The 14,367-nt window shown below is 45.2% G+C and overlaps 1 protein-coding gene and 1 long non-coding RNA gene across 5 annotated transcripts; one reads left to right on the forward strand and one right to left on the reverse strand.

Annotated features, from left to right (window-relative positions):
* Positions 1 to 716: 716 nt before the first annotated feature.
* LOC133500786 (macrophage mannose receptor 1) lies at positions 717 to 7,512 on the forward strand. Its single transcript, XM_061819917.1, has 4 exons — positions 717 to 2,570; positions 5,532 to 5,663; positions 5,803 to 5,898; positions 6,582 to 7,512. The coding sequence occupies exons 1-4, from the start codon at positions 2,192 to 2,194 to the stop codon at positions 6,947 to 6,949; spliced, it is 975 nt and encodes a 324-aa protein (XP_061675901.1). The 5' UTR covers positions 717 to 2,191; the 3' UTR covers positions 6,950 to 7,512.
* On the reverse strand, positions 2,763 to 13,389 carry LOC133500787 (uncharacterized). Of its 4 annotated transcripts, none has more exons than XR_009795034.1 (5): positions 13,322 to 13,389; positions 12,414 to 12,523; positions 12,290 to 12,347; positions 8,565 to 8,667; positions 2,763 to 3,052 (listed from the first exon to the last, which is right to left on the reverse strand). It is a non-coding gene; the product is annotated as an uncharacterized LOC133500787 (long non-coding RNA). The 4 variants fall into 4 exon arrangements; XR_009795035.1 differs by having other exon boundaries at positions 12,410 to 12,523; XR_009795032.1 differs by lacking the exons at positions 12,414 to 12,523; positions 13,322 to 13,389 and having other exon boundaries at positions 12,290 to 12,374.
* Between the last annotated feature and the right edge of the window lie 978 nt (positions 13,390 to 14,367).

Below are 14,367 nucleotides of genomic sequence, written 5' to 3' on the forward strand. Positions count from 1 at the left end.
AGGAAGACCAAAGAAAAGGTAGACGGATGCTGTCAGAGAGGCCATGAAGACTGTTGGGGTTAGAGAGGAAGATGCAGGAGATAGGCTCCGGGACAAGCCGAAAGGAAAAGAAGAAGAATTACGAACTTTCAGGGGCGCTGCCATTTTCGCATGTCACATGACTTTACATGCGCAGATGTGACATGTAAGACGCCGCACCAGAGGCTCGATTACATTGTGCACCGCGCTGATTTCTCGGATTTATCCTCCTCTGATGAAGAAATAGCAGTATCGGGTGATCGGGAAGACGGAGGAATACTTCCATACAGATTTGAACCTGTGGCTGTAAATAATGTCGAATATTCGGATGGTTCTTCGGGCGGAGAGTCTGACCACTCGGAGGCCGACGCGCGGGTCGTAAGTGCGTAAACAAAGGCCGGTGGCGGAGGCCGTTAACCGAAGCTCGGCTTGCTCGTCCGGCCGGGGCTACCTGGCATGCACACATCATGGAACTCGGGTCTGCGTCACAAAGGCGCAGTATTGTGCCCACCAAGGCGCAGTATTGTGCCCTTGATCTTTTACTCTATGTGACGGAAATCACGAGGGAGGAGCGCTTACCTGTATGCTAACGCGGAAAATGAAAGGCGGTGGGATATTATTTTTCTAATATCAAGGCAAACTCCATTTATTCAATTTTTTTTCCAAAAGTAAAACCTGTATATTAGTTGACCGCAAGCAAAGTGAAATGTTTATTATTTCTTTGAAATTTGATGACAATGGCAGAAAGACAAAAGAATAAACAAATCCAGTATTTCACAAAATTCTCGAATCTTTCAAGTGACTAACAAAATAGCATCTTAACTGTAATGTTGGCCTCCTGAAAAGAGTTGGGATTAAGCTTGTTCGCTTAGCTCGGCGATACATCAGCACGATTGGAGTTTGAGACCGGGCAGCGTGATAGCAGCGTCAGGCAATCGTCCACAAAGCCAAGTCACCGTGAAGCGCAGAGCCGCAGAACGTCCAAAGTCTTTCGTCGGAAGCGTTAGCCGACGTCCTCGCTTACGCAGCTGGACTTGTGTACCGGATCGGGAGGCTTTGAAGAGTGCGCCGACTAGCAACTCGTGAAAAAAGCTTCAGCGAATTGGCGAGAGTCCGAAAAAAAAGTCAGAAGAATGCTCTCTGATGGTTAGCAAGTCCTCTCCTGTGTACTTGAGTCCCGAGACGCTCGTCAAACACAAAAACACAAACCGTAACGGAGAGCATTCCGCAGGCTACAACACTGCACGTTGTGTAATTCAGCAAAAAAAAAAAAAAAAAAATGTGACGTCAGTGAAAACAACCCATAGTAAAGTAACCATGACAGTAAAAGTTGTATGGAAAGATAGTTTACAAAAAGGCCTGAATGAAATGTAATGCCTGTAAACTCCATCTTCATTTGGCAATTGGATTGAGCAATCTGGGGGATTTCGAGAATGGCGTCACTGTCCTGAAGGAGATGAAGGCTTGGAATGGTTTGAATCCGTCGAGAAATGTGGAAAGAGGAGGAAAATAAAATACATCCTCAATGATGAGCATGAGCTTCGGGTCACAAGGGTCTCGGATGTGCATGAGGAATAAATGCAGTGGGAAACGCTGCTCATCCAGCAGCGTCTGAAGGGAAGTTCAAGCGCAGTTTGGAATAACCACTTCCACATCGGGCAACTAAAACAAGGTAGTCGCCACTCGGGTCGTATTGATTTTTCGCGGAAATGAAGTGCACAATATTTGTTTGCGAGTGTCCGCAGTGGCACCGCGTGACGTCCGGGACCGGCACAACATTTTCACGATGTTCTAAATCGGTTTCCGGGTGATTGCTTGTGAACGTCAACAATCAGGTAGCCGCCGCATTGTGCGGTCCTAAAGAGAGACAAACGGGAAAAACTGCTTTGGTAAGAGATGTTCTTGAAGAGGAGTCCGTCAACAAGACAAGCGGCATTCTTACGACAATTGTGGCGCTGGTGCTCACCGCAAACATCCATTTTTTTCAAGATTCGATGTTCTCTTCTTGAATCCGGATTGATCATGATGGAAAGGACCGCGACCCTTTATCTCCTGCTCATTTCAGGTTTTTTGGGGTTTTTTTTTATATCCAGTTTACAAATGTATATGTAAACATTTTCATGATATTTGGAATTATACAATGCAAAATAAACGAGTGCTTGTTGCCTAAGCGATGGGCCGTCATTCCCCAGAATTCTGCTCCTTTAAAGCGGCGTTTTGCGAGTTCCACCACATCTCGCTCCAGAGGAGCCACCAAGAAGCGAAGGCCTACTGCAGACGGGTGCACGCGGGCCTCGCCTCCATCAACGACCTGACAGATATGAACCGTCTGGTGGCTTCGGTTCCAGACGACGCCGTCAGATCGTGGATTGGGCTCGAGTTGGGAAACGCATCGAGGTGGCACTGGGCTGGGCCTGATCGAAAACTGGATTTCTTAAACTGGAAGTCGGGAGAACCACAGGGTTTGGGTCGTCATTCATGCGCAGCTATGGATCTGCAGGGAGAATGGTTTGAAAGTGAGTGTGAAACCCAAAGGAGCTTTGTTTGTCACAGTAAGTATAAACTTGGAACTTTATAATCCTTTAATTGCAGTCACTGTTTGACCGGCGTCACAAATCCTGCTTAACAAAAGAATCTCACAGGCAACAGCGACGCTCCAAGTGATTCCATTTTTGTCGCCGGCGCTAAATCATGGCGGGACGCCCAAAAGCATTGCGAGGATTTATCTTTGGATCTAGTCAGCGTCGGCTCAGCAGAAGAGAACACGGCAATCCGGAACGTGTCCGCGGCTCAAAACGTGTGGATCGGCCTCTTCCGAGATCCGTGGGGGTGGTCCGACGGGAGCCGGTCGTCGTTCCGCTACTGGAAACCGCGGCAACCGAGCTATCGCAAGCGTCAGGGTTGCGTTGCGGCTGTATTCAAAGATGGTGGCCGGTGGAACGATCTGAACTGTAGCAGCCAACGCAGCTTTGTCTGTCAAGGCCGTGAGTTGACCCGTCTATTCGCCATCACGTAGAACTCGACGTCGCGTGAGCTGTACAAGAAACTGGCAATCAACCAACAAACACACACAACTAAATATCATTTATAATTGTCTGATAGTTTGGAGTGCAACTACTCTTTAAACGCAAAAATTCATGGCAATATCGTGCAATGCTTGAAAGACTGTTTTTTGTTTGAACTGGAAACATTTACAGTTGTGTCGTAGGGGCTAGTAGTTTATATAACAACAGTGTTTCCAGAGCCTGAAGACAAATATATTTGAAAATGACAACGAACGCGTTGTGATCCATTGGTGGCTCAATATTTCACCCACCAGAGTCAGTCAATTTGTAAGAAAAATGAGACGAGAACATAATTTTTCAACAAACTGTATGCAGTGACACGATGGGTTCTCCCTGTCCCTGTGTGGGTTTTCTCTGGGTACTCCGGTTTCCTCTCACATCCCGAAAACACGCAACATTAAATGAACACTCTAAATTGCCCCTAGGTGTGACTGCGAGTGCGGTTGTTTGTCTCCATGTGCCCTACGATTGTCTGGCGACCAGTCCGGGCTGTACGCCGCCTCCTGCCCGTTGACAGCTGGGGTAGGCTCCAGCACTCCCCGCGACCCTTGTGAGGATAAGCGACAAAAAAAATGGATGGGTGCAGTGATAGTCACTGATGGTGTAGTGGTACACACGCCTGCCTTTGGTGCTGGCAGCATGGGATCGATTCCTGCTCAGTGATGATGTCGATATCTGCCTTGGGGCTGACTGGCGACCAGTTCAGGGTGTAGTTCACCTTAACCTGAAGTTAGCAGGGATATGCTCCGGGTGTCCTGTGACCCTTGTGAGGATAAGCGGCTTGGATAAAGGATTGCTGGATGTATGCAGTGAAACCTGCGCCATCGGCTGCTAGCCCGACCATCAAAACGCACAAGCGACTGTCGCAGAGCCCCAAAAGTTTGAAGGTGTCTTTTGACACTACAAGATGGTGGCCAAAAGTTTGTATTTCCCGAGTGATACTAAAAAAAGATCTTTTCTTACCTTGGCCCAATCAAGGTCGGGAATCAAAGGTCTAAGCTCGGCTAACGGCCTCCCGGGCCGCCGAAGCTCAGCTCACGGCCCGCCACCAGAGCTCGCTTGTCACATTCCGAGTCATTCCCGTCCGAAGAACCATCTGAATTTTAAAAATTATTTCCAGTCACAGTTTCAAATCTGTATGGACGTATTCCTCCGTCTTCCCGATCAACCAATACGTCTATTTCTTCACTCACAATCACACCTAGGATAAATCCGAGAAATCAGCGCTGACAATAACTGTGTCGCAACGTAACCAAGCACATGACACGTCACATCCGCTCATCTGACTCCCAAAATGTCAGCGACCGGGAACATTCGAAATTGACGATATAAATAACGTTAAATGATATCTGATGAAAATCTTTATTTTGAAGTTACAGTACCAATGACATGAGTCAAAACTACGGGACAGTACAATGGTTTGTACTTCCCTGACAATGAGTACAGTTGCTACACCTCCAGTGTGTACTGCATCCAGCGCAGTCTTATTATTTACCAAACTCACATTTTACATATTGTGCATGCCAACAAACGTATTCAGATATGCGCAGTCTTTCTTTTAAGACGTCTACTTATGCTTACTGTTTCTTTCTTTCTTTCTTGTTTGTTTTTTTGTAGTATAGTTCCCAGTCCTTAGTTCAAACTTTCTCAAAACAGAAACTCGACAACGTCCCCGCGGACAAGAGGGTGTTGTCACGGAAACACACTCTTGGAAAGTAGAAAATATTACACAAGCGCAAAGCATTGCAGCAGAATATAGTGGGAGGAAAAAAAAAAAGGACTGTAATAAGCTAACATTTGTTTTGTTCATCGAAGCCGCAGCTTAATTGTTAACAGGCATGACAAAAATCAAATTCAATCATTTCATACATCATCTGCAAGTCATAATGACTTGCAGAGTTTATATTAATAGTACTGTGTGATCTCGATCAGGATTGACCAGCTTTTATTTGACAAAAGGCACCAATTAAAACATATAAAGACTTGGATATGTGTTTAACGACTGTGTGTGAGATTCCCTTTTGAATCGTCCATCCCATTTTCTTTGCCGCTTATCCTCACGAGGGTCGCGGGGCGTGCCGAAGCCTATCCCAGCTGTCAACGGGCAGGCGGCGGGGTACACCCTGAACTGGTTGCCAGCCAACCGCAGGGCACATGGAGACAAACATAGACACTCACAATCACACCTAGGGGCAATTTAGAGTATCCAATTCATGTTGCATGTTTTGGGATGTGGCAGGAAACCGGAGTGCCCGGAGAAAACCCACGCAGGCACGGGGAGAACATGCAAACTGCCCCCGTTTTGAGTCAAACAACTGAAATTGATGACGTTTTCCAGGGCGTTCAAATTTATTCCCACGTGCGTCCGCGCACACAACTTCGACTGTACAGTATAACAAACTGACGTGTCTCGTCGCTATTGGGTTATCTTTGGTGCGGCCCGCAAAGTTGCAGCAACCAGTCAGACGAGCGCACGAGAGACGCCGCCGACGACCGTCAAGACGCCTTCGAACGCGTCGTCTTCACAGGCGGTTGCATTTCCTTCCACCGCAGCGACGCCCGCCCAGCAATTAAGTACAGGTACTAAATGTGCCACCAGGAGAGGCCGCAAAGCGGACCGCAAATCTTTTGCCACATCTCCAGCAAGCAAAGTCCACTGAATTGCAATGTTTTAAAAAAATAAAATGAATCACAGCAAGGTCACATTTCTCTGCAACAGGTGGCGTATCGGCATTTACGACGCTGATGGGGACACTGAACACAACACAATCATCCGGCGGAACATCATCTGAAACTGGACCACCTTCGACTTCAGGTACACTCGATGAGTGAGAAACACAATCCACCCATCTATTTTCTTAGCCGCTTATCCTCACAAGGGAGCGCTGCAGCCTATCCCAGCTGTCAACGGGCAGTAGGCGGGGCACGGGCTGAACTGGTTGCCAGCCAATCGCAGGGCACACGGAGACAAACAGCCGCACTCACAATCCCACCTTGGGGCAATTTAGAGTGTCCGATTAATGTTGCATGTTTTGGAGATGTGGGAGGAAACCGGAGCACCTGGAGAAAACCCACACAGGCACGCAAAGAACATGCAAACTTCACACAGGGCGGGTTCGGGATTGAACCCAGGACCTCAGAACTGTCCGGCCAACGCTTTCCAGCTGAGCCACCGTGCCGCCCCACTTTAGAACAATTAATCAAAAAATTACATTTACAACACTTGGAAATACCATACAGTGAATATGAAATAATTTAGCTGCACTTTTGACAGTGCCTTCATGAGTTGAAATATTTCTGAAGTTAAAAAAAAAAAAAAGCTCAAGTGAGGAGAAAAGTGAGTGGAAATAGTTGTTATCAGGTATTTTGCCATCTAGTGGACGGGGGAAGTAAGGCATCTCTGTCAAAAACAAACAGGAAACTGATAGTGGAACAGAACTTCGTGTACTAACATTTACACACTAATTGATTGAGATTTTTTTCTCTCCCCTCCCCCAGGACAGCTGATCCTAATTCGTGAAGACGTGACTTGGCTGCAGGCCTTGCGTTACTGCAGGGAGCACCACAAGGACCTGGTCCACGTCACAGGGCGAAGCATTCAGGATCGAGTGGCCCAGATGGCTCGGAACGCCACATCGTCCCGCATTTGGCTCGGGCTGCGCTACGCTTGCAACTTTGACCTTTGGTTCTGGAGCGGTGCGTCCGCCGACTGTTACCAGAACTGGGCGCCTGGCCAAGGGCCGTCATCAGAGCGCGTGTCTGAATGCGGACTAGCTGGTGCCGTGGTGACCACAGGGGGGCAGCAATGGGTGGGCTTGCCTGAGACGCAGCGACTGAACTTTATCTGCCAGGACTGCGCCGGATAAGGAAGGTTTAGCGAGACGCGTGAGCTGGTTGCGCTACTTTCCCTTTGCGATATTCACAGGTTTCGTCTCTGTACTACCCCCCCACCCCCACCCCTCAAGCGCACTCGTGTGAGAGGAAAACCCAGGACCGCCTCCTCCATTGTTCGCTGCGAATGTCATTAAATATGAAAAACACGGCAGCGCGCGGGGCCAGCGCATTCATGAGCAGACGGGAGAGTGACGTGAGAACATTGATCGGCCGCTTTCACTCAGGGGGGGGTGTTAATATTTGCATGTTGACCTCTGCCGTTTGGGCTGCGAGAAACTCTTTTTGGGGCCACCCTGGACCCCGTGCAGAAGGCCCGCTGCCCCCCCCCCCCTTTCCCCATACTGACCTTGTCCGCAGCGCCGAGGTGTGCGGCGACCAGCTATAACCGTGAGAAAAAGTTCATGATGTTCTAAGCTGCTGACCATTCGAGTGTGAATAAGGAAATAACCAATAAATCACAATCAAAAACAATAAATGAACAAAATGGTGGCTGATTCATTGATGTACATTAAAATGACTATAAAACATCGTGTAAAAGTTGCACAAGATCTATAAGCAGTTGCACCTTTGCAATGTGCAGAATATACTTTTACTAAAATGAATACCTCTTCTAGAAATATTTCAAGACTCTGAAAATTGAAAATGTCAAAAGATAACTTTTGTATTTGGATGTTTATGAAGGTTGGCGAATAAGTTCATCCGCTTTCTAAATAATGAGCACTTAAAGCCCCGCTGACATCCGAATATACATTGTAAGATAGATATTGTAATGAAAAATACATATAACATTATTCACTCAATATGAGCAGAAAGCGCGTCATCCATGCGCAAAGTTGCGGAAGTCTCATTCGACATCCAAGTGGCAGGCATATTGCCTGCAACGTCTGTTCATGACATCACACCAGGACATTCGCCATGGAAAACACGCCGCGCCACCCGCTATGGGACACGGAAGCTCTTTTCGAAGAAGGGAACATCTCACAAGCGAATGAAGTGACCGGGGAAATATTACCCTATCGTTTCCATATTTAGAGGATATGCGGATCACTTCTAACTAACAATAGACTTGCAGATAGTATGTATGAGCCAGCCGGGCCGAAGTCATTCGCCACGGAGACAATCGAGTCAAGTGATCGGGGAAGTAATACCCTATCGTTTCGAGCCATATTTAGATGATATGCGGATCACTTCTAACTAACAACAGACTCCCAGGCAGTATGTATGAGCCACCCCAGCCAAAGCCGTGCTCGGCAGACGCGGCGCCGACGTGCACATCGACACATTTAGCATACGTACGCGGATTTTTTTATGTTCTGAGAGTATTACGTCCCCCACCCTCAACTATAGTTTTTCTTTTTTTAGTGAGGCCCCGGAGCTCAGTGGTTATAGCACTGGTTTGGTAAACCAGGGGTTGTGGGTTCGTATCCCACTGGGGCCTCCACTCCCTGAGAAGGGTTGCGTCAGGAAGGACATCCGGCATAAAAATTGTGCCAAACATATATGTGCGTTCATTTGAGATGACACGCTGTGGCGACCCGGAAAGGGACAAGCCGAAAGAAACTTACTAGTAGTGCTATACACGCCTACCTGTCATTTGGAACCCACGAAGCTCTCATCCTTTGCACCCGTGCAATCCATTTTTCACGACAAAAAGTCAAAGGTAGCAGGCATTTGAAGAGTTTTTCCTCCCCTGGCAATTACAGGGAAGAAATTAAGTATTTGAACACCCTGCTAGATTGCAAGTTCTCCCACTTCGAAAATCATGGAGGGGTCAGAAATTTTCATGGTAGGTGCATGTCCACTGTGGTAGAGAACATCTAAAAAGAAAAATCCAGAAATCACAGGGTATGATTTTTTTAATGATTTATTTGTGTGATACAGCTGCAAATAAGTATTTGAACACCTGAGAAAACCAACGTTAATATTTGGTACAGTGGCCTTTGTTTGCAATTACAGAGGTCAAACGTTTCCTGTAGTTGTTCACCAGGTTTGCACACACTGAACGAGGGATTTTGGCCCACTCCTCCACACAAATCTTCTCTAGATCGGACAGATTTCGGGGCTGTCGCTGAGAAACACGGAGTTTCAGCTCCCTCCAAAGATTCTCTATCGGGTTTAGGTCTGGAGACCGGCTAGGCCACGCCAGGACCTTGATATGCTTCTTGATCAGCGAAGCCATTATTATTATTAAGACACTCACTCACATCCTGCTGGTCCACTCTGTCTTGGTATTAGTAATTTATATTAACGCTGATTCTGATTTTGCCCGGCTGATGAGCCTCTTGTCAGCCGTCGATTAGCTCGAGCACGTCGTCCCTTCGCTTCGCCGCCGCCGGCGAGCCTCCCATCAGTTCCACGTTAACGTCTCGATCGCCCCCGCGCCGTCCGTTTGCGGGCCGTCTCCACCCCGCGCCGCCCCGGTCGTCTTTTCTCACCCTCCGCTCCTCTTGTGCGCTGTCCAGCTGGCCCTGACCTTCGACCTCCTGGGCCTCACTCCTGACCTCCGGGGGGCATTCCCACGCCACACCCTTTTGTGTCCGGTTCCCCACGGCAACCGAGCGGGCGCTCCCTCCGCGTCTTTGGGGATGACGGCGACGGGCATCGCGTAATGCCGCCGAGTTCGGGCCCGATGCCACGTAACGGCCGGAACATTCGGTCCGGATGAAAAGGGACATCAAATCATCCACCGCAAAAGATAGTAATCACCAGTTTTGATTGATATTAATGGCCGAAAAGAATTGCACTTTGTTATGTTTTAGGCCTTGTATGTTCTGCAACAGGAAATACTAAATATTACAAATAGAACTATGTAACTAACTATAATAACACACACACTGTGGAATGAATAGTTCCCTTACATATGTCAAAATTGAGAATCTTTATTGAATTAATAGATTGTAGCTATTGGAGGTTTTAATGAATGGGTTTATGAAAAAGACAATCCATGAATCAAATATCACTCCGGAGGTCAATTTATAACGTGACACAATAAAACAGATCATTATTGAACGTGCTGATTTTGATCGTTTTGATAACAGGATTTTTTTTTTCCCCTTGTAAAATGTCAAAACTGGAAAAACTCGAGTCGACTACTTCACATCTCGGTACCTGTCATGCGCACTGGTGTGATTCTTTTCTTCTCTGACACCCCCCCCCCAACCTCACCCATCGCCACGCACCCCCCCCCCTCTTCTTTTTCCTTCTGTCACTTTCACAGCTAATTGTAGAAAAGGAGATTTTCTCCTTTGAGGCCCAGTCTCTTAGGTAACCCCGCTCCTGCATGAAATGAGATGGATGGAGGGGAAGCGGCGGAACCTGGAGCCAAAACGGAGCAGGCGGCGCTCGAGGTCGGATGCACGCGGCCGTGGACGCGCCGTAGAGTTTTACGGGTTGACGGACGCAGTAGTCATAACTTGGACTATCGTGAAAATGCGTGACTGAGGGTGCATGTTGTAAGTATTTAGTTAGACTGGACCTTGTACAAACCACCTTGGTTCTCTAACAATTCACTTTTTTTTTTCCCAAGCGGAAACTTTGAACTGCTTTTGAACGAAATCTTTGAACCGTGTGCGCAATTTATTGTTTTTTTGTCGATAAATTTGCCGTGTATTTGTAAAAAAAAATTGCTATAGCACTGTAGTATCCGGTGTGGGGGCGAAACGCTGCTTTTTCTGTGTGACCGGGAGTCTGGTGCTGATTGTCCAAACGCAATTCTTGTACCGCACATCCAAGAGTTGTGGATGGACGTCAGGCCCCAGACTCCCACTCAAACACGTCGATTCTGCACGAGGAATTGTAATTCAGAATGATGAAGATCATTTCATTTTCTTTCGGGACTGGCGCATCTATTTGCCTCAGGATGCGGACAATTGGGTGCACACTTCATGCTAACTATTTCGTTTGTCTTACATTGTTTGAATGAGGCCGAATACAATTTCAAATTTGATAAATATAATTCATATCCTAATAAAACGAATACTTGTCTCAGTGTGCATATGTTTTTTTTTTTTTAAAGTTTATCATCCTGACACAAAATATGACTTTAATCTTGTTTTGGACACAAGCTCTTCATAAATTATCACATGATGTATAATAGCTGCAACATAGATCAATGCTAAAGTACTGTACGTCGTAAAACTTTTATTAGGTGTTTCTTATCCGTGCTGTATGACTTATAATACAATTTGGCTCTTCAGTGTTTTTTGAGTGAGGGTTTGAGCAATGTACGTCTGATTATGATTTTGGAAACCCTCATGGCTTTTCTCCACTCAGGTGACAACAATAAAATGTTATTATGGTTATGGTTATTTTTCTGGGTTATTGTCCGAAAAGGACAAAAGTAAAGGCAACAGAAGATATAAACATACAAAAAGCATCAAAATAATGTCGGGCACCGGAAAATGACAGTTAAATAAAAAATGAAGAAGGTGTAATTCTTAGGTCAGAGGCCAGCAACCCATCACTCAATGGCCACGTGTAGTAGCAGGCATAAGTGACGTGCCTATATGGCGGCCATGTTGGTAGGGGCAACATTCCCACCAAGGCAACACATTTACATTGGAAATAAATCTTAACTTGCTCATAATTCAACTAATTTTCATTTTTTACTCAACACTATCTATCTATCTATCTATCTATCTATCTATCTATCTATCTATCTATCTATCTATCTATCTATCTATCTATCTTTTCTTTGATACAAGCAAAATATGACGACAAAAATCCAAAGATATGCCGTATCCCTACGGTAGAATTTATAAATTTCTGGTATTGCATATTTTTACTCATACTTCCTTCCTTGTTATCGACTGGATGTGGGGGTAATATTGTTGCCAATGGTTACCCTACGAGATGCCGCAAAAAAAAAAAAAAAAAAGAAATCAATGAGGTACAGCCACCTTCTTGCAGTCGCTTGGCTAATTATCGGGATAAGTAAAGTCCTCTTTTAGACACCTGATACTTTTCTTACTTTTCAATTTTTCTTCCAAGGGATAGATACCAGATAGCAGATAATCGCCCCGAGTTATAATAAAAATTCATGATGAGGCTCACAAAACCGAGCGAGGCCGTAAAAAAAAAGACTAACAACGTCATTGTTTGGGTTATTTTTCTCGGCAAGCCCATCTTTTCCATTTTGTTTGTATTAAGGGTCACATTGCAACAGGGGGAAAATCGTTAGTTTTAATGTTATGGGAATAAAGTTGCAATTTTAACGTGTAATTGTCAGAAATCCCAAAACAATGGATATGCAACAGAGCTCCCACTTTAAGTGTGAAAATTACTTTATAGAGTATTGGGATGGAACAACATACTTGTACTCTTTCCTCCACAGCGCCATCTTCTGGAAGTGCAGTGCCGATCCATCCAAAACTGCAGAAAACAATGAAAGTTTAACATTGGAAACTCAGAACTGTGATTGCAACGACGCTGACCCACTTCCGCCTATCAGCAGGCTTGCAACGCTCTGATTGGGTCGCTCAATCAAAGACGACCGATATGCAGCGACTGATATGGTTCCATCCCCATCGTCTGGTCGGGTTCTCCCACTGATTTAAAAAAAAAAAAAAATGGATAGCGCATACATATTTAGCGGTGTCTAGCGGTTGAAGACAGTTTTCCGCCATCTTAGTACTCCCAAAAACGTGTGGAGGACATGATTTACAGGTTGGATTATGGCGGGGTTTTTCCTCAAAATTTGGCATATAGAATTAAAACTGGTCACGTGTGCTTGGCAATTTTTCAGTTCTGGTAACATGAAGAATTTTTAATTCGACTTGGTAAGCCAAAAAAGGCGTAGTGCAAAGGAAAGACATAACACCACGACTAGCAAGAAACCTTGCATATTACCTAGTGCCCGAGTTCCGTGACGTTAAACTTTCCCAAAATACTCTGTCTAGCGCTAGCATCGTAACATAGCAAAAAACTAAGCATTTTTTTTGTCATAAAAACATTAAACTTCAAGTCAATCAGTTAGAAAAACTTTTGGAAATAATGGGAAAATACATCCTAATCGCATTGTTCATGTGTTGTCTCTGCGCCGTCCTATTTCAGACAGAAAATGTGAACTTGTTTCCTCGCATTTGAAAATGTAATTCAATTTGCTGAGTCATGTATTATGAAATTCATCGAAAATTTAACACAAAATGTTTTTTCTTGCTTATCCACTGAAGAAGTTTGGGAAAATATTGACATTGTCGGCCTATAAAGGGGAAGCAGAGAGTGAACAGTGAACAACAACCATAAACAAAACTCTGTTCAAGTGAATTAAGCTCATCAGAAAATGAGAAAAAAAAAACATTTACAAACAAACTTTAACAGTGTCAAAGCAAATATTTCTAATTTACCTGTGGAATTTTTTTTCTCACAGCCACGAAACTGGCGATTAACGCACAGGTCGGCATGCTTGTTTTGGGAGTATCAAGATGGCGGATATCCGCTTTCAGCGACTTCAGCTTGGGTTCACAATGAGCTATCCGGTCTCTTTTTTTTTTATATAAACATCAGTGGGTTCTGGTCCAACCAGCGCGGTGACATCATAGATGTCGGGTATGAGCATGAGATCAAGGTCAAGGTTGGGGAGCGGAGCAGATAAGGCGCTGAATGTGGATAAACAAATGAATATCTCCATGTGCAGTTGAATAAATACGTCTTGAAAAACTCCCAAATATATAAAATAACTGTAACAATTTTGTGCTAATAAGACTCATTTTTAGTGGGGGGGGGGGGGGTCATCATGACATTATTGTGCAGGAGGGCCAACTAATATGTTGTCTGGAAAACCTTGCAAAGATAATAGCCAAAAGATGGACGGTGTTACAGAAATACTCTCTGCGTTAGACAAATTTTTTCTTTTTTTTTTGTCATAACAGTGGACTGAAATGTCAGTAGAGTATTCCAAATTGTTCAAAGCGCTTGTCAGCATCTCTCTTTTCGGTTTCTGTGAGGTCGGAGATCTCAGCTCAGTGATTTTAAGAAGGCATTTGTGTGTCTGACACTGATGCTGCCCTATGTAAAATCAATAAATCATATTAAAACACCAACAAAAAAGAAACAAGTCTGATGATGATTTGATTTGCAGACCTCGTTGTAATCTGCGAACATCACCGTGGGAGCCCAACGCACAACAGTTAGTGACTTTGTCCACTCTTCCATGGTAACTAAATGAGTAGCGATTAAAATCCACCACCGTGATATTGATTAGGAATGGGGGGGGGGGGTTTAACACCCAATTAAAATTTTTTCCTAGAGAAACAATGCTTTCAAATGCCGAAATCATAAACGTATCGCATGAATGGAATCTGCATGTGGCGGCACCGTGAGCTCAGCTGTTAAAAGTGTTGGCCTCGCAGTTCTGAGGTCCCAGGTTCGATCCCGGCCACGCCTGTGTGGA

This window comes from Syngnathoides biaculeatus, chromosome 5 (assembly GCF_019802595.1).
Source record: "Syngnathoides biaculeatus isolate LvHL_M chromosome 5, ASM1980259v1, whole genome shotgun sequence".
NCBI classification, from domain to species: domain Eukaryota; kingdom Metazoa; phylum Chordata; class Actinopteri; order Syngnathiformes; family Syngnathidae; genus Syngnathoides; species Syngnathoides biaculeatus.